The 20,917-nt window shown below is 38.9% G+C and overlaps 1 protein-coding gene across 4 annotated transcripts in view; it reads left to right on the forward strand.

The window, feature by feature from the left end:
* Window positions 1-20,917, forward strand: part of SH3D19 (SH3 domain containing 19) — a 240,745-nt gene that overhangs the window by 125,945 nt on the left and 93,883 nt on the right. For all 4 annotated transcript variants that reach the window (XM_055336636.1, XM_055336635.1, XM_055336637.1 and 1 more), the window contains 6 exons: window positions 33-75; window positions 2,562-2,700; window positions 2,904-3,066; window positions 3,785-4,786; window positions 13,860-13,967; window positions 18,652-18,764. In XM_055336636.1, the coding sequence (XP_055192611.1) occupies window positions 33-75; window positions 2,562-2,700; window positions 2,904-3,066; window positions 3,785-4,786; window positions 13,860-13,967; window positions 18,652-18,764 (1,568 nt within the window). The remainder of the gene's footprint in view (window positions 1-32; window positions 76-2,561; window positions 2,701-2,903; window positions 3,067-3,784; window positions 4,787-13,859; window positions 13,968-18,651; window positions 18,765-20,917) is intronic.

The raw sequence follows: 20,917 nt of genomic DNA on the forward strand, positions 1-20,917 counted from the left end.
TGTACTATACCAGTTTATTCTTTCTTCTTTAGCTTCTCGGACTTCTTTTCAGAGTGAGCTTCATCGAGAAAGGAGGTATGGTAATAACAGAGGTCATATATTCTGCTAATAATGAAGTCAAAGTATGTTATCAGCAAGTTAAATATTTCTCTTGCATAAGCAATGTATTACATAAGCAGTGTTCAGTACATTTCCTGGATTAATCTATATGTTTGAATGATGAAAATTTTGGTGGGAGGGGGATCTCTGGGTGGCTCAGCAGTTTGGCGCCTGCCTTTGGCCCAGGGTGCGATCCTGGGGTCCCGGGATCGAGTCCCACGTCGGGCTCCCGGCATGGAGCCTGCTTCTCCCTCCTCCTGTGTCTCTGCCTCTCTCTCTCTCTCTCTCTCTCTCTCTCTCTCTGTCTATCATAAATAAATAAATAAATCTTAAAAAAAAAAAGAAAGAAAGAAAATGTTGGTGGGAGAAGAAGCAGTGGTACAAGCCTCAGAAATGTTCTTGTGGCAATAATTATTTACTGAAGTTAATTTTTAAAATGTTTATTAAGCAACTGCTATATGTTAAACACTGTTATGACTGCTTCAAAGAATTGCTCAAAGAAATATTTTTTACCTTTTAGCTAATTGGTAAATGTTGCATAAATAAATGGATGACACGATAGAAAATTGAATGGAAGAATAAGGAGAGGAAAAGAGGTTGGATGGATAGCTGAGTGGGTAAATGGCTTAATGTCTGGTTGGAGAGGAGTGGGGGAAGAGTCACTGGATAGGTAGAAGGAAGGACCAGTAGACAGACAGATGGAAGAATGGATGGAAACATGGATAGGTGGATAAATAGTTGGATGGATTTTTATAAGTCAGGGTCCCTGATTTCAAATTTCTTACAGGATAGCATAGAATAGTGAAGAATGAGGATTTTATAATCATACATAACCAAGTTCAAATTTTGACTTCACTACATCCCCACTATATGGCCTTGAGCAAGCTGTTTAACCTTTTCTTAGCTTCTGTATCCCCATCTTTTTTAAATTTAATTTAATTTAATTATTTGACACAGAGAAAGAGAGCACAAGCAGGAGTGGCAGGCAAAGAGAGAGACAGGGAGAAGCAGACTCCTTGCAGAGCAAGGAGCCCCATGGGGGACTCATCCCAGCGCCCTGGGATCATGACCTGAGCCGAAGGCAGATGCTTAACTTTTTAAAAGATGCTTATCTTTAAAATGTTGCTAATGGGGCACCTGGCTAGCTCAGTAAGTACAATACATGATTCTTAATCTCGGGGTTGTAAAATCGAGCCCCATGTTAGATACAAAGATTACTTAAAAATAAAATCTTAAAAAAAAAATGTTGCTGGTCATACATGACAAGGCTGTCATAAGAATTACTACTTGCATAGTGCTTAATATTTATTAGCTGGTAACCCTTATTATTTAGTTAGACAAAAGCTATAAGCAGAGGGTTTTAGGTAATGCAATTCAAATGTAATCAGTAAGCAGGTTCTACTGTTTCATGAGCTAGCTAGCACAAGAATGCATGAATATGCCCAGTTTTGATAACATCAGTGCTTTTTTATTTTTATTTCTACAGAGTTCTAGAGAAAAGCAGGGCAGATATCATCATCCCTATTTGTTAGATGAGAAAACTGAGGCTCAGAGAGGTTGATTATTTCCTCAGGGTCACACAGTTGGCATTTGTTAGGAAATGAGGTTGAATATAAAATTTGAACATGGGGATCCCTGGGTGGCGCAATGGTTTAGCGCCTGCCTTTGGCCCAGGGCGTGATCCTGGAGACCCGGGATCGAATCCCACGTCGGGCTCCCGGTGCATGGAGCCTGCTTCTCCCTCTGCCTCTCTCTCTCTCTCTCTCTCTCTGTGACTATCATAAATAAGTTAAAAAATTAAAAAAAAAATCTAAAAAAAATTGAACATGAGAATGTAGAATCAGATTAAGAAAGTGATGAAAGGAGCTGTACCTGAATCCCTGTGCCTCCGCAATATTAGTTTAATTATCAGATTCATATATCAAACTGACCAGGAGCACAGACACACCTATCAAGGGCTAGAAGTGAATATGCAAACTCTATTTAGAGATAATCATCTAGAGATGACTTTGAATTGGCACAGGGGTTGGATGAGGAGGAAAAGGATATTCTTTTTATATGGTATCGTGTCAGAGTATATTATTTATAATGGCAGGAAAATAAGCAATTCTACGTGTCCAGTATACTTTCTACCTTACCATGTATTATTTATGTTCGTGGTATAGGCTGGATAGCAGAACTCTGGAATGAAAAAATTAGGTGGGCCTACCTTAGTCCTTAACAACCAAGGCAGAGCTAAGTGTGCTCAGGGTACATCTTTAACTTTGGGCCCCAGAGTCCTAGAAGGATGACTGTCATTTGCTCCCTTGAGAGTCCAGGCCAGACAGATCATCTCTAGGACTATGGTCGTTATAATGTAACTTTTGGAGGGCAGTGGTTGTTTTCACCAATCTTTGAGTATTTGCAGATAGGCAGTAGCTTGTTACCAGCCTGCAAACTCTCACTGAGATCTTGTCTGCTAGGCGCCCAGAGATCACCATTGTGGCAGCTGAGCCCCTGAGGCCGGCCTCGTGGTTTCCAGGAGCCCCACCCCCGGGCCTGGGGTATCCCCCATCTTCTGCAGCCGGCCCGTGGAGGCCCAGTGAGCTGGTTCCTGCTGAGGTAAATAATATCACATTATCTGTTTGCATTTTATTTTTTATTTATTTTATTTTATTTTACTTTATTTTATTTTATTTTATTTTATTTTATTTTATTTTTGCATTCTATTTTTTAAAAGTAAGCTCAAAGATGAGAAGAATGAGACTGTTAACCCTTTGTCTCTTGTCCACAAATGTCTAAACTCTTCATTTTTTGTCTTGCAGCTCCCACCATCTTATGAACAAGTCATAAAAGAAATCAACCAAGTTCAAGTTAATACTACGAATAATAATAATGCTGCTGCCCTTCCAAGGCACACAATTACTTCTGCAACTCAGACTGACTTTTCAGAAGAAATAGACAACCACCTGCCTCAAAGTGGTGCAAGTAATCCATCTTCCCTAATTCTGACCTAGTCCTAGGGAAGTAATCAGGAGGCTTCCAGCCTTTAAAATAATTTGCAACTTGTGCATAATTCATTGAGCTCTGCCTCCCAGTCAGTATGATCACTGTGTGCTTCCTTTATTTTGGCTTGGTGTGATTATTACAATAGATCATTCTCATGAGCTGCAGCCCCAATCTCTGGGGCTCACCCCAGTTCATATCACAAAAACATCATCCTTTTAACTCATGGTTGTATTACTGCGGATCCCCTTTATTCCCATTGAGAAGGATTTTATATTTAGCAACCTAAACTTGATAAGGTGTAAATAGGTGGTTGTCCTATGAGGCTTTAGAAAGCATTGTATTCAAATAACAGAGATGAGAGTAAGTTACTTTGGAAAAGTAAAGTAAACAGTGTTGGAATTCTGATGAGAAGGAAAGGATTCATGTGATAAGTCTACTGGGAATCGAGAATTTAATGGTGTTTTAAAATATTATGTAATGAATATTTCTCTCATGAATAAGTATAACTTGGAGAACACTCCTGTGAGAAGCTGAGTGTAAACATTTCCCCCATTGATTTTGGAGTTACTTTTTACTAATTAAAGAAACCAAAATCTCTTGATATTCTGCATGTATATTTAAACAGTCTGTGTATCTCTATTTTTTTCTTTTAAATTATAATATTGCAACTTCTTTCTGTGGGTTTTGGTCTTGTCAGCACTACAGGCACCTCTCAAGCCTCTCCAGCCTTTCCCGGAAGTCTCAGCCAGTGATCTTCCAACAAATGTGGCGCCTTTAATAGTCTTTGATAATTCTGAAGAACAGAATTGCCCAGAGAACTCCAGTGCTACAAGATGTCCGGTGCCAAGACCAAGATCAAAAGCCAACCTCAGACCAATAGCCAGAGATAGTCACCTTAGAGAGCAAAATCACCACAAAACCAGCCCTGCGGCTACAGAAAAGGAATCCTCTCTGAGCCAGCCCCAGTCTCTGTTGGACAGTACCAACAACTTGGATAGTCAGGCAGTGATGAACATTATGAACACAGAACGAAGCCAAAATACTGTCGTTTCAAGAATTAAAGCATTTGAGAGTCAGACAAATAAAGAAACCTCGGGACTCCCTGCAAAACCAGAAATTGCACCCCGCACACTCCCCCCAAGGCCTGCTGCTCCCTCAGGGAAACCTTCAGTGGCTCCCAAGCCAGCTGCCAACAGAGCTTCTGGAGAATGGGACTCCTGGGCTGAAAACAGACTCAAGGTGGCCCCTAGGGAAGGACTCACTCCACACTCTCCACCGCAAGAAGTAGGGAGCATCCCAGTAACCAAACCTTTATTGCCAAAGAAACCAAATGCTGGCCTTATACGAAGTGTTAATCATGAAATTCTGGGAGGAGGGCCCATGGCTGAGAGCCCTGACGGTGGGAAGAAAGTCCCAACTCCTGCTCCCCGGCCTTTGTTGCCGAAGAAATCAGTTTCCTTGGAAAACCCCAACCCTACAACTTTGCTGAAACCAGTCACCGTTCCTCCCCGACTCTCAGTGGCATCACAGGCCAAAGCATTCAGGTCACTGGGAGAAGGGCCCCCAGCCAACTCCCCAGCTCCAGCTGTGCAAAGCAAGCCTCCAGGGGACATTGACCTCATCAGTTTTGATGATGATGTTTTACCCACCCCAGCTGGGAACCTGGTTGAAGAATCTGTTGGTTCAGAGATGGTTCTGGGTAAGTAAAAATGAGAAGTGGAGTGGGAATGTAAACTTATCACAGGGTATCTTGAATGCCACTTGCTGTTTTAGTTTCTAGGACACAATTTATAGTGGGATGTGTGTGTGCATGTGCGTGCACGCACGTGTGCACATGCCTGTGTGTACAGAGACAGAAGCACAAAGAGATTAAGAAACATGGAGCTGGGTAGGAGATGGACATAGAGAAGGACAGGGAAGTATGGAATGGGGGAGATGGAGACAGAGAAAGAGGGAGACATGTTGATGACTACCGCTTAAGCCAAGAATAAGCAGACTGGGCCTAGCAACTAAACTTGCTATGAAGTTGGATTCTTTACTCCAGCAGGTGGCGAGTCAAGCATCAGTGAGATTCAGGGGAAATTTCTCATAGATGGGAAGTCATGCGGTGGCTGCAGAAGGGCTCCTCAGATTAAACCAGCCCCACTGGGAGTGCCAGGAGAGGGGCCAGCCCTAGAGAGAACTCCGGCAAGAGCAAAGCCAGGAATGAAGACTCAGCCATATGTAGCCAATTTTTTTTCACTAATCTTCACAGAACATCTTCCCTTGGGAATGCAAAGTTTTATAAATAAAATACAACAGCTGTACACTTCCTGCCAAGATCAGGACAATTAAATTTCTCAAGAGGAAATCCAGAGAGTATGTTTTCTTTCCTCACACTGCTCTGATGGAGGGTACGATGGTAGAGCTTATCTTTGATTTGTCAAAATAAGCTGCTTTACTTGTCATTGATGATTCCTTTTACTGCTGTTTACTTATTTGGGTAGCATTTGTGAACATATAAGCTTAATAGTATTTTCAAAAGGTTAGGTGTCATCTTATAAATGCTTAACATGCATCAAAATGATATAAGCTCTGTGATTGGAAACCAAATTCTGCACAGCACAAGTGTATTTTAAATGATAACAAACATTATTAAATATCCCACACACAACATTTAAGTAGCTAGAGCATGCCTCTTGTCTATAAGGGCTACAAGGAAAGACATTAGAATATGCTGAGCTTCTGCAGTGTTCCAAACCTTCTGCTAGATACCCAGACATACATCATTAGTTTAATACTTACAGTAACTCTCTGCCAGGTATTGTTGGCCTCCGTCTGCAGAAGAAGAAAATGAGATGGAGAGAAATCAGTGGGTTACTTACCCAGTGTCATAGCACTAACACTTTCCAAGGCATGATTCACGTTCCATCTTTTTACTCTGGGTCTAGTGTATTTTTCATTGTATTACATTGCTACTCGACATTTGTATGAATCTTTAGACTAGGTTAACACTTTGAAAACTTTTCAAGTCTTTGTTATGTCATTTTCTCATTTAAACCTTGTTGGTGTTGCAAGGCTCAAGGTGAGACAGGGATGGGTCAATCCAACAACAGTGAGCTCTGAAGGGGTGGAACTAGCACAGGCCAAGGAAACACCACCTTTTGTAGAAACTGCTAGATTTCTGTGGGGATGGCAACTTGGTTATAATAACTGCTGAGAATAAATTCCCTGTCATCAAACATAATTAGAGTCATCCTCCAAAAATAAGGTCAACAGTATACATTCAACATGAATATAGTCTCATGCCCCGTACTCAGCCTTTTCTGTTCCTTGATTTCTACCACTTCGTTGCACAACATTTAATTACTTAGGCAATCTCTTAGCAAAATGTGTAATTTGCTTGCCCTACCTGACTTTAACCATGGCTCTCGATGGTGGGGTTACACTGAATGCTTACTCTATCATCTTTCCAACCTGCCCCTCCTCCTGTTTTCCGTACACCTCACTTAATAGCACCATCATATACCCAGCCTTCCTTAGAGAATCCTGGAGATCACCTCTGAGTCTCCCTACCTGTGACACCATGGCTGTTTGTTTGGACGTGGAGTCAGACAGGCCAGAGTCTGTCACTTCATTGCCATGTGACTTTGGGCAATTTATTTAACCCCACTGTGCCTTGGTTTCCTCATCTATAAAACATGGTAATAATACTCCTCATGGAGGCAATACAAGGATTAAATGTGATTATGCAGGAAAGCCCTGCCCCATTGTCTGAAACATTGTATGTGCTCATTAAGTAGTAATTATTGTTACTTCTTGATCTTCACATCCAATTAGTTACCAACTCCTGGTTTAACTTTCTAAGTAGTTCTTGAATCCTCCTCTCCTTTCAAACATCCCCCTGTACTGCTGCACATTAGGCCTTTATGCCAGATACTGTATAATCTCCTAAATTGAGCTCCTGCTTCTGCCTCAAACCCATCATCCTCCATATTGTGGCTAGAGTGTACCTTGGACCTCATCCTTCCCTGCTTAGTGTCTTCCAGAGGCCTTTAGGATCTCCTCTGAATTCCTCAACATGTAGAGAGATTTTTGTTTGTTGATTTGGGGTTTTGTGACTTTTTGATGTATATCAATAGCATTGTCTTTGTAAATAAAGGATTATGGTCTCTTTGTGAAACCTTGTTCATCCTGGCATTCGCCAGAAACAGAGAGGAAGACAAGAGAAAGGAGAGGAACGCACAAATATACCTTTCCTCGTTTTCCTTCCCTCAGAAATAAGGAAAAATCTAATAAACTGGCTTTCATAAAATGAAGTTGCCATATTAATCTCAGGAAGTAGAGATCAGAGAATACCAAAGCTGTGAAAACATTGTAAAGATTAGAAAAATTATTAAAGGAAAACTCATAAAACAAGCAATTTAATATTGGATTCGTTTCTTGGGTAGAATGCCTTCCAGGTTAATGTAATGGAGCTGAGAAGTATTAGCAATTCCTCTTCACACCTTTACAAATCATACCCAGTTGTCAAAAAAAAAAAAAAAAAAAAAAAAGCAGACTGCTTCTGCTGTCAGCCCCATTACACAGAGCAGAATAATAGTTTAGCAGCCAATTTCTGCTATTAACAGAACTCAAGGGAAAGAAATGACAGAAAAGCAAGCCAAGGATGGTGAAACTAATTATGATGACAAGCATATTATTAGAGACAGGTAATAGGCAGAAAACTACATTACCATCAGTGTTTTTCTAGCCCAGTAATGAAGACCATGCGGATAGAGGTGTAAAGGGGCCTGCTTCTGTGGCAGCAGGTATAGAATAATTGGTTTGGTGTGGGGTGCTAGAAGGAGAGCAGAATAAATCTGCAAATAAAGGTAGAGAAAAATGCCATGGACTTGACGTAGGTTTGGACAGGAGATGTTTTTTGAGATGTTTTGTATTTTTTCTGTAGAAGGAAGAGCAAAAACTCTGTGATACAGTTGTGGCACTGTGGTCCTTAACCCCTTCTGGGAATCACAGAACTCTGAGAATCAGATTATCCTTCGAATCTTTTATCTCCCTTGAAAATAGCCCTTCAGCTCATGTATGCACAATTTCCAGAGCCTCAACGGCCCATTCTTGAACCCCAAATGAAGGACTTCTACTATAGAATATTGCAATAGCCTCCAGTGAACTGCTTAAATAATGGTACATCCATACAATGGAGGATCCCATGCTAATTAAAAAGGAGGCACACCCCCTGTTACCTCCTACCATGGACAATCCCCAAGATATTATTAAGTGAAAAACTGTAAGGTATAGTTCGTATTCATGGTATTTGATTTTTATTTCTTTTTTCTTTTCTTTTTTTTTTTCCCCATGGTATTTTAGCTACTGTTTGTGTAGTATCTTTGGAAAGATGTATAAAAAGTTAGTAACAAAGGTAGTCTTTATGAGGGAACTGGGTTGGCAGGAGAAGATGAGGAACCTAGTTTTCAAATATCTAACCATAGAGAGAATTAGGATGAAAAAGTGGGAGAGTTAGCTCTTGTCATCTTTGCCATAGAGAGCTGCTTCCCATACTGATCCTCAGTCTTATCTTGAGTAGAAATTTTTAAAATAATTAATATATTTTTCTAAATTGCTGTATTATTCAAGATGATAAGTAAAAGCTAATTATTTTGAACTGCATATGTGTAAATAAGACATTCAAAAACATACATGTGCCTTAAATCCTATTAAATAGAATCAAAAAAGAGTTTTAATTTTCCAGAAAGGTTTTAATTTTTCTAATTACCTTATGGAAAATTTTATGGCCATTATTGCCTTTAAAAAGCAAGTAAAGTGATAAGAATTTTCTTTTTTTTCCCCCCTTATTTTTTAAGTGGTTTTAGGTTTGGTTTGTTTGACAGGGCAATTATTTAAGCTTAATCTTATAACTTTCTTCTTGTGATTGAGTTTATTTTATTGGATTTTTTCAGTTACAAAGTAGCACATACTTGCTGTAACAAGTCAAACAATACAAAATTTACTAAAAGGAAAAATAAAATTTACCTCCCTCTAGTCCATCCATATCCTCAAGAGTAACCAGCTTGAACAATGTTCTATGTAACTTTCCATGCCCTTGGACGCTTCAAACCAAAGCTTACAAACATACATACATGTACTTTTCCTTACTTTTTACATTTTTATCATATTATACCTTGCCTTTTTTTAATTTAATAGTGAAATTTATGGACTTCTTTTCAGTCCAGTTGGTCTAACTCCTTCCTTATACCTGCCTAATATTTCTTAGTGTGAGTTTATCAGTTGATTCAATATTTCACCTATTCATGGACATTGCTCTTAATTTTTTTGGATTTCCTTTTTCCCTACAGAAAATGCTACAGTAAACACTATTATAAACATTGTCTTTCCTACTGATGCTTTTATTTCTGAAGATGAAGAATAAATTTCCAGAAGTGAGGCTACTGTGTCAAAGGTTATGAACATTAAGCATTTTCACAGTACCAGTGATCCAGCTTCCCACTTGGCAGTGCCTGGAGTTCCCAAACATGAGATGCCGTGCTTGCTTTATATGCTGCCCGCTTATATTTCTGTCAGAAAAAAATACCCTACTCATGAACAGATAAAATGTAAACTCCATACCGTGTAGCTAAAAAGATTTGCACACCATCATCAAGATGAAAAACAGGCCTCTGGTTCTACCTCCCTATTGAAGTGATGCTGTTCATCCTCCCCTCTAATCTGCACACCTCGTCTGGATTAGAGCCCTGGACAGCATGCAGACAGACAGGCAGGTGCTGAGCTCACTGACTCTGTGAGCACAGCTGGGGCAGGTCATTAAACAGACCCACTCCTGCCCAACAGCCTGCAGTACTGGAACACTTCAGACATATTTGCTTCCCTGTATTAAGAAAGAATTTTTTTCCAGAGACATATGTAGTAGAATAATTTTACATGATCTAAGTAGTATTATGAAATAGTAGCTGATGATATTAAAAATGAAGACCAAAAGAGAAAGAGTAGGTAACTAGGACACTTTGAATACTGTGTTATATAAATTGTATCTATACCACTTCAATTTAAATCCTTTTAATCCTTTTATTATCTAAAAAATGATAATAACTGGGCCCTTCCATGCAATAGGTGAGATCTGCAGTATGCAGGATTTGGGGCAACAGGTATCTTAAGGCCAATCCTCCACCAGCAGGCATAATTTGGATGCCCCTGTGCTTCACCCCTCAAGGCATTAATGGGTGTCTTTTCCCCTCATTCATGCCCTCCCTTCTAGAATGTGAGAGAGTATAGGCTCAGGATATAATATGAGTTGGGAAATAATTGAAGTTATGCCATGCTCAAGATTTTCTTCCCCTTCCACACCCACCCCAAAACCATCAACTAAAGGTCTATACTAATAACCAAAAGATTATAGATACCGGAAGCAGCTATTAAAGCAGAAATACCACTTGAAAGGTAGAACACAGTGAACAGTTACCAGTGTTAATCTTTTTCTTGAATGTTTGGTCCTTTTCCCAACATAAAACAGAGCCCTGAAAGAATGGGATGTGACAACCAAGATTGGGGGCAGGGGTAACAGTCAAGTCTCTGAAGGATCAGATCTCTACCGCAGCTGGGGGAAGGAAAGTGGGTCCTTGGAAGTCAGTGGGTTCCAACAAGAGCCAAGGAGACAGAGCAAAGGAAATAGTAGGAAGAGAAATTAACAGAAAGGAAAAATAAGCACAAAGGAAAGGTACGGTGTTTTGTGTTTGAATAAAATGCATGCTGGGATTGACATAGGGTCTTCAGATTCCTTCGCTTTACCTACTATAGTATTACTCAGAATAGAAGAACCATTCAGAGAGTTCACATTCTGGTAATATTTGCAATAATTGGCTTTTTTTTTAAAGATATTATTTATTCGTGAGAGACACACAGGCAGAGACATAGGCAGAGGGGAGAAGCAGGCTTTCCACAGAGGGCCTGATGTGGGACTCGATCCTAGGACCCCAGGATCATGACCTGAGCCAATGGCAGAAGCTCAACCTCTGAGCTACCCAGGCACGTCCCCCCCCCCCCCCGCTTTTTTTTTTTTTTTTTTTTTGCAATAATCACTTTAATGCAAGAGCAGTACCACTTTTTATCCATTGGCACTGCTGTTTCCCAGAGACCAGATATATATTACTCAAGTTGGAAGAACTATTAGAATATGTAAAGTCCGGGGGCACCTGAGTAGCTCAGTCAGTTAAGCATTGACTCAGGTCATGCCCCCCGGGGTCCTGGGATGGAGTTCTGTGTGTCAGGCTCCTTGCTCAGTGGAGAGCCTGCTCCTCCCTCTGCCTCAGCAGCTCCCCTTGCTTGTGTTTTCTCTGTGTGTGTCAAGTAACTAAAATCTTTTTTAAAAATGAATATATAAAATCCAGTTGTTGGAGAGATGGTCATAAAGAACTCCCCTCCCTCACCCCCTGCACTCTTGTTTTATGCTACAACCTGCTTCCCTTCTGCCCACACCCGAAGTTTCTCACCATGCTCTACTTTTCCATTTTTCAGTAGTACTTCTCACGTAATATACCACGTGAACTATTTATTATTATTTTGATTATTATCTCCATCTCCCTGCTGGAATGTAAGTGCTGTGAGAGCAGAGTTCTTTGCTTTGTTTACTGAAGTATTCCAAGCACCTTGAATAGCATTTGATTTGTAGCAGACATCCAATCAATTCTGAGTGAACAAAAGTGAAAAAGCGAATTACAAAGAAAGATATAAAATCTTGGTTTTTTTTTTCTTTATCAAAATACCTACATAAGAATACATGTACTGTAGGAAAATATCTGTAGGTAGATACATCAAACTTTAATTATTACTGGAGGGATAGGATTACAGAAGACTTTCCATCATATATTTCTTAATGTTCCCTATTTTTATAATAAATACTACTTTTAAAGTAAAATGCTATAACAAAATATAGAATTTAAGAATTTGGTTAGATCTAAAAGAAGGAACTTTGTTTTGTGCAGAAATAGGTTACGGTGGAAGAAACTTATGTGATTACAAGAGCCTTTTTTTCAAGTTTGATATTGTTTTGATACTCGAGTTTTTCTTTTTTCAAAATTTTATTTATTTGACAGAGCATGAGAGAGAGAGATCACAAGCCGGGAGAGGAGGGAGAAGCAGACTCCCCACTGAGGGGGAGCCCAACTCAGGGTTTGATCCCAGCACCCCAGGATCATGACCTGAGCTGAAGGCAGATGCTTAACCACCCGAGCCAGCCAGGTGCCTCTACGACTGTCTTTCCAACAACAGGATTTTATATATTCATTTTTAAAAAATATTTTATTTATTTGACACAGAGAAAGAGTTGGTTTTTTGCACTTAGACAAGTCTTGCCTCACTTTGAGCTAATAGATAGGTTTCCAGGAAAGGGTCTTCTAATTTATTTTTGTCTCAGTAGCCTAGTAATAATTGTTTTACCTGGCATGCCACTTGGAAGCCATTCCTAGGTGGTAGATAATAAAATAGAATTGTACCTTACCATAGCATCTCCCCCCCCCCCCCCGCTGCTGTTACTGGCACAGGGTAGACATATACACGTGAACAAGTGGCTAGTGAGTGAGTGATGCCTTTGGTGGCGTGTATAATGAATGGTAGGATTGCCCGGGAGCTGGGGGTAAGGGAAGGCCAGGTGTCCCGGGGCCAAAAGTCCTTCTTATCCTTAGCTCAGCTCTTTGTCCTGAAAAATAGCTGGTCGGCAAAAGGTGCTTATCGAACTATACAGCTCATAGTAGGCAGCCTATGAATGCTCTTCATCACAGTAGCTATGGTGTGTACATTGTTTTTCCAGGGACTGTGTCCCTATAGTTAAGAGTCTGTAGAACAGGTGCAGAATTAGAGCATGTACTCGTTCTGCCTTTTGTGGAATAAAGGCAAAGGAGGCCTCCATGGATCCTGAGTGCTATACAGAGTATTATACAGCATTTATTTTATTTTTGCTAATCTGTTTATTTTTAGATTTCTCCTCTTTAAAAAATGTTATGGTCATTTTCCCAAACTACTGAGAAGAATATTTACATTAAAGACAAAAAAAGATTATTTGTTTCAGTAAAAAAAAAAAAAAAAAAAAAGGTTGGTAGTTAAGTCTTTGTTTAAAATACTTTCTCTGAGGATATACTGTTAATTTTCAATGAACCAGTTAAGATGGAAAAATGCCAAGCCCTGTATCTTTGCCCCCAAATTAAATATTTTAAGGAAGATGTCTTATTTTATTTCCAGGATAAAACACTTTCCGTTTTCATGTTAACTGAAGTGTGGTTTTACTAAATTAACTAACACTCTGCTGAGCACCTGCCCTGTGCCAGGCACAGTGCTGGGTAGGATGAGAGCCCTTCGCGAGCTTTGTACCTAAGTTTCCTGGGCCAGGCACAGGGCTGTGGGGTAGAAAAGACTTTCTTTCCTGGGGCATCTGAAAGGCTTCACAATAGGGGGGAAATTGGCTCCTCATTTCAATTCCCCCTCGTTTTCAGGCGACACTTATGAAATGATTGTACTCCCATGAAAGATGACTTCTACATAATTCAGGATTGTCCTGGATATCTCTCATCAGAGAGGAAGAAAAGCCACATGAATTATTTACAGAGCACCAAGTTATTTCCTTTCATGAGCTCTGACTTTGTTTTTGTCTCTGCAAGCTGAGATTCTGTTTATCCATGAATAGTTTTCCCTGGGGCATGAAAATATGACTCTTTAATTATGAATGAGGTTTTTTGTTTGAGTCCATGTTAACTAAAATATGCAAAATAAACTGTGTTTTTCATTAGATCCCTTTCAGCTCCCCATAAAAACAGAACCAACAAAAGAAGGAGCAGTTCAACCAGCTCCCACCAGGAAGCCCACTGTGATTCGAATTCCAGCCAAACCAGGAAAATGTAAGCACTAATCTGCCTTCTTTATTTGCTTCTCCTCAAGCCTGGGAGAAGTATATACTAATTTATCAATGTCTGCTTCCAAAATTATGTATAATCGGCCATTTATTATTATTTATAGTCAAAGGACATTTAAAAGCAAGTTATTTTTTCACAGTTCCTTAGACAGTCGGTACGGTAAATTGTGGATTTCATTTCTCTATACCATTGACTCTAGGCAGAGAGAATAGAGGGAGACTGAAACTTAGGTTGCTTGCTATTGGTAAATGGTAAAGATGGTGGGAAAGTACAATTGGTCCTTGAACAACATGAGTATAAACTGCAGTCCCCTTAAATGCAGTTTTTTACAGTACACTACTATAAATGTGTTTTCTTTATGATTTTCTTAATAACATTTTCTTTAGCTTATGTATTATAAGAATACAGTATGTAATACATATAAAATCTGTGTTAATCGGCTATTTATGGTATCAGCAGGCTATTAGGTAAATTACATGTCGGGGGAGTCAGAATTACATGTAGATTTTCAACAGTGTCAGCACCTCTGACTCCCATTTTGTTCAAATGTCTATTGTCAATCCTAATGGAAACTGATAGCAAATAAAGTTGTATGTGTCTATCTGGATATAGTATTTTATTCCAACCATCATAATCTAAGTATAAGAATGTAGGAATTGTGTGAAGAGCGGTAACCAAGAGTTGTAAAGACATAATAATGTCTAAAAAATTTTTAAATTAGTGTAATACTATATTTTGATGTTATTCCTTACTTGATTTTTTTTAATGGTACAATAAATGGTATGAGTTTTTTATGAAGACTGCAAAGAATTATGATATTTACTATAAGAGTAAAGCCAAGAGAGCCAGGCCCATTTATTATATTATACCCTGGAAATTGTTAAAAGGTGTGTGTGTATGTGCATGCATGTGCTTGTACAGTGGTTTCCATAGCCGTTCCTGGCATTGCTTGGAGTGAATCACACAGCTTTTGCCCTGAGCTTCTGCTCTCATTTCATTCAGTGCCTTTGCATAGTCCACATGCATCCTTGCCTTACCTAACAAGAGATCCTGCTCCTCCTAGTAGCAGATAAAGTATTCCAATCCTTCATTTATCTGTAGCATCCCCAGGTTATTTTGCAGGCATACCCTGGAATGCCGTGAAACCTTTTTAGTTCAGGGGTTTGCTTTTTCTATAAAAAACTACCCAGAAGAAAAAAAAAAAAAACTACCCAGAAAGATCATATTGGTTTTGGTCTTTTGAGTGCTTTGTTATTAATTGATGGCTCTAAGCCACACAGTGAGAAGATTAAACTGAGTTGCTGTGAAGAACGAGGAGGAGAAAAAGTCAAGGGTACCAAATTCTGGAGGATTCGTGCTTTCTTGGGAGGTTATAGAGTAGATTAAAGACCTGGTGGTATATTTCTCTTGACCGCATTGTATGGCCCACAAATCAGTGAACTGTATAAGTATCACAGACCATAGTTCACTGGGTTGTTTGCCTGCTTGCTGTTAAAATGTATTCTATTTTTTTTAAGTTTTATTTATTTATGATAGTCACACAGAGAGAGAGAGAGAGAGAAAGAGAGAGAGAGAGAGACGCAGAGACATAGGCAGAGGGAGAAGCAGGCTTCATGCACCAGGAGCCCAACGTGGGATTTGATCCTGGGTCTCCAGGATCGCACCCTGGGCCAAAGGCAGGCACTAAACTGCTGTGCCACCCAGGGATCCCGTATTCTATTTTTTAACAGGCGTAGTGAAATACAATGATAATAAATACTACCTGAAGTTTGTGTGGGTTTTAGGTAATACAGTTTTTACAGTTAAATTTATTCTCCTGTTGTATCAGGATCCCCAAGACCCCAGGTTTGATCATCCTTAGGAGGACTCACAGGACTTAGCATATAGTTATGTCAGAACTTTGATTTGTGTAAAACTATACAAAACAAAATCAGCAAAGGGCAATGCTGCATTGGGCAAAGTCTGGATGAAACCTGGCACAATGGGGATCCCTGGGTGGCGCAGCAGTTTGGCGCCTGCCTTTGGCCCAGGGTGGGATCCTGGAGACCCGGGATCGAGTCCCACATCGGGCTCCCGGTGCATGGAGCCTGCTTCTCCCTCTGCCTGTGTCTCTGCCTCTCTCTCCCTCTCTGTGTGACTATCATAAATAAATAAAAAATTTAAAAAAAAAAAAAGAAAGAAACCTGGCACAAGCTCTAGGTGTTCTCTCCCTGGGGAATCACAAAGGCTATACTTAACTCCCCCAGGAACCAGTTGTGACAACACAGGTGAAATGTTGTCAACCAAGGAAACTCATTAGACTCTCAACACCCAGGGCTTTTATTAGAGGTTGGTCACATAGGCACGTCTAGAATTTTGGCATGTTCCAAAATTCCAGATTCCCTGAAGGAAAGCAGGTATTCAGCATAAACCATATTCTTTTGTTTTATTAGTTCTGGGGATGGTAGGAACCTTCCCAAAGTCCAAGTTCCCAGATTCCAGTAAGGACCAACCTTGGAAGCAGGCCTTTCTAGGGATAAGCAGTCTCAGGCCTACTACGTTTATTCTTTTCTGCTTACTTATAAATGGGATTAATAGTCCTGAAATACTGAAAAAGATATATTGAGGAAGCACCTTTATTTATTATTCTGACAAAGTTCCAGGAACTGTTAGAAAGTTGGATTCTAACTGCTGTACACAAAAGAACTGAAGTGCCAATTTCTAGAGCATTATTTCTATTTATATCAAAAACCACTTCCCCAGAATTGTATTATTACAGTTATTAAGCAATTCATATGTGCTGTGGAGGGAAAAAAAGTTATTTGGTGTTGGAAGAACTTGGAATGGTTAAGCGAAGAAAGGAATAGCTTTGTGGTACCAAACTCCTTGGTGGTCTTTGAGCCCGTCAGCTCTTTCCCCTTAAGACTTGTTTCCTTGGACTAGGATATCCTTTTTCCAGATAGGTGCATGGCTCACTTCTTCAACATTCCTTCAGGTCTTTGCTCAAATGTCACTCCCCATTATTGGAAATTGGAAATCTTCACCTAACCCACACATTCATACCTTTTAATCCCTATGTCCCATCCTTGCCAGTAAGGTATCTCCTCTCTATTTTCAGATTATTATTGCTTTGTATCCTTAATCGTTTGTCACAACAATTCAATATCCTAGGTGATTCATCATTTCCTTATAAGAATAAGGAAACTGGGGGGATCCCTGGGTGGCTCAGCGGTTTAGCGCCTGCCTTTGGCCCAGGGCGCGATCCTGGAGTCCTAGGATCAAGTCCCGTGTTGGGCTCCCGGCATGGAACCTGCTTCTCCCTCTGCCTGTGACACACTCTGTCTGCCTCTCTCTCTCTCTCTCTCTCTCTCTCTCTCTCTCTCTCTCTCTCTCTCTCTATGTCTATCATAAATAAATAAATAATTCTTAAAAAAAAATAAGGAAACTGTACTGGAGTGAGCATCTTCACGATGGCAACTGAGTTCCTGTGTGTCTTCATTTCCAGAGCAGCCCTGCCTCTAGCTAAGAATGCTTGCCTCCCTCTACATCATTGTTTTCCTAGTAGCTGGCCTGGGTATTTTCCTCCTTTTGAGAGTGTTTTCCTGTCTGTAGATAAAATAGGAACCTGACAAATCACCCTCTTGTTTATAGGTGTTTCATGTGAAATGAGAGCAGTGAGTGTTCATTTGAAAGAATGAAAAAGATTCCCATCTCCTTTAAGTGTCTAAACCTGTGTAAAAGTGGCTCCAGCCTCCTTTCATATGTTACAGTCATGCTCTCTCCAAGCGTTTTTATACACAGATTTTAATTAGCTGTCACTAATTAAATCTGATCTTTTTCTTCTTTTTAAAATATGTTGGTGGGGGGGTTATGCTATCACTGAGTTAAGGATGTAGTTTGGATGTAAAGATACTGTTTGTTAAAATGAAGCCAATTAAGTCCATTAATCTAGAGCTAATGAATTAGAAAACATGTTTAATTATTTGAATGGGGGAAGGTTGGATACACAACCTATTAGGAAGCAGCATGCCATATTACAGTGAGCACAGGCTTTAGGGTTCAAAACCCTGGATCTGCCAATTATTAGCATTAAGACCTTGGATAGCTTATATATTTTCTTCTCAGCTTTGATTTCTTAATTTATAAAGTAAGTAGGGTATTATTTAGCATAGTGCTGTCCAATAGGACTTCCTGCAAAGATGGAAATATTCCATAATGGTGCCCACTGGCCATATATGGCTACTGAGCACTTGAAATGTAGCTAGTGCAACTGAGGAGCTAAATTTTTAGTTTTATTTAAGATTTAAGTTTAAATCACATATGATGACTAGCTAGTGAACTATGCAGATCTAGCACATAGATGGACATTGGCTGGAGAAATGTAAGTGAGCAAAATACCTTAATTAATGCCTGCCTCATTGAAGGTTCTCAGAAATGTGGGCTGCATTGTAATTACTTAGTTTTATTTTTACACTATATAGCATTCAGTAAAACTAACTGATGTCTAATCCATTATCTAATCCATCAGTTTTCTGAGGTTTCCTAGCTCTTTCTCATTTATTTAGCTGTCCATTCTTTGCATGGATCTTTTATGATAGCCATTTTCTTAAAGGAACCAAGCTGCAATCATTTCATCCTCTGGAATCCCCAAAGGCCAGAAATTATTGATGAATTACTACTGTTTTTCCAGGTTTACATGAGGATCCACTAAGCCCACCTCCTCTCCCTACTGAAAAACCTATTGGAAACACTTGCAGTACAGTATCTGGAAAACTCAGTAATGTTGACAGAACAAGAAACATGGTAAGTGGTCATTATAAATTGTCTTAGATCAAAGACCAAGCTATGCACTGATTTTAAATACTCAGCTGGTGTCTGAATGATTTTACTATTGCTCAGATAAAGATCTTTACTGCAAACCAGTTCTAAGCCCCACATACTTATTTAATGTGATGTTCAATATTTTTTAAGTTCCTGTAGAACAAAAGAATTAGTTCATTGTACTTCATCATAAAATAGTTTGTCCTATACTAACATAATGACATTGTCTTTTAAATGGCACTAATAATGAGGAAGTTTTGTTTGTTTTGTTTTGTTTTAAGATTTTATTTATTTATTCATGAGAGACACACACAGAGAGAGAGGCAGAGGAAGAAGCAGGCTCCATGCAGGGAGCCTGACATGGATTTGATCCTGGATCTCCAGGATCACACCCTGGCTGAATGCGGTGCTAAACTGCTAAGTCACCCAGACTGCCTCGAATGAGGAAGTTATTGAAAAATCTCTAAAAACCTTTAATATTTGTGGAAATAGACTTAGTCCAGTTAATCAGTTTTTATTTAAAATATCCAACTAGTGACATAATTTTAAGATAATTACTATAAAAATGTGTTAAATTTTTCCTCAAATTTGTGAAATTTAAGTTAAAAATATTTTTAATATAAAAAATAGTACTTTACCATGCACCTGTTAACAATGATAGTCAATGAGCTATATATATATATATTTTCAACCTCAATACCATTTCCCCATACTGTTTGTAATTCCCATATGCTAGATTATCTTTTCAAGTTTGTTTCAAAAGAGACAGTTCCTTAACAAGCGTTGGCAAGGATGTGGGGAAAAGGTAACACTCTTGCATTTTTGGTGGGAATGTAAATCTTTGTAGCCACTGTGGAAGACAGTGTGGAAGTTCCTCAAAAAATTAAAAACAGAACTACCATGTGATCCAGAAATTACACTTCTAGATACTTAATCTAAAAAAAGTGAAAATACAATTCAAAAAGACATATGCACCCTGTGTTCATCACAGCATTATTTGTAGTAGCCAAGATATGGAAGCAACCTCTCTGTCCATCAACAGATTAATGGGTAAAGAAGATGTGGTATGTACGTACAATGAAATATTAGTCATAAAAAATGATGAAATCTTGCCATTTGTGACAACGTGGATAAACCTAGAAGGTATTAAGCTAAGTGAAATAAGGCAGAGAGAGACAAGTACTATATGACTTCACTAATATGGGACCTAAAAAGCAAAACAAACAGAACAAAATAGAAACAGACTCATAAATAGAACAAACTGATGGTTGCCAGAGGGGAGGTTTCAGGGTTGGCGGGGTAGGGTGGATGAAATAGATGAAGAAGATTAAGAGGTGCAATCTCCCCATTATAAATAAGATATGGGGATGTAATATGCAGCATAGGGAATATGGTCAATAATACTGTAACAACTCGGTATGGTGACAGATGGTAACTAGACTTATTGTAGTGCCCATTTTATAACATAAATAAATATCAAATCACTATGTTGTATACCAAAAACTAATACAATATTATATATTAATTATTCTTCAATAAAGATTAAAAAACAAAATTAAAAAAATTTTAAAGGAATGAATTCTTAATGTTTTTGAACCAAATTTTCAGTTCAAATTTCATAATAGTTTTACACTGTGCATTAACTATGCTTATTATACATGCAAACCCATCTAATCATCTAGTGAAAAGATATTTCTTTGAAGGAGACATTAAATTGAATTAGCCAATATCAAGTTAATGAGATTTTCCTGTAGGCTGAACTAAAATTTAGTGATCATTTGCATTTTCAAAGTACTTGGTAATAAATTTTTATTAAAACTGGGCCAAGAAAGCCCAAAAGGGGATGAAAGGGTCCCTATAATACTGTTGCTGAATAGCAGAAAATCCCAAATTTCCATGGAAGAAAATTTACTTGAGAAGGTTATTGGTTTCTACTCTAAAGGATTGTAAAGGGGAGTGAGAAGATGATGAGCAAGCATATATATCATTCATGAAGTCATGTAATAGGCTTTTGTAAACCATAAAATTCTATTAAAGTATTAGGTATTATTACATTTGGTGTTAAGTAGACCACAAAGCAACTCCCACATTTTAGAAAAACAAGAAAAGGAAGTTTGAATAAACTAAACCATCTG

The sequence above is a fragment of the Nyctereutes procyonoides genome, unplaced genomic scaffold (assembly GCF_905146905.1).
Source record: "Nyctereutes procyonoides isolate TBG_1078 unplaced genomic scaffold, NYPRO_anot_genome, whole genome shotgun sequence".
Lineage (NCBI taxonomy): Eukaryota > Metazoa > Chordata > Mammalia > Carnivora > Canidae > Nyctereutes > Nyctereutes procyonoides.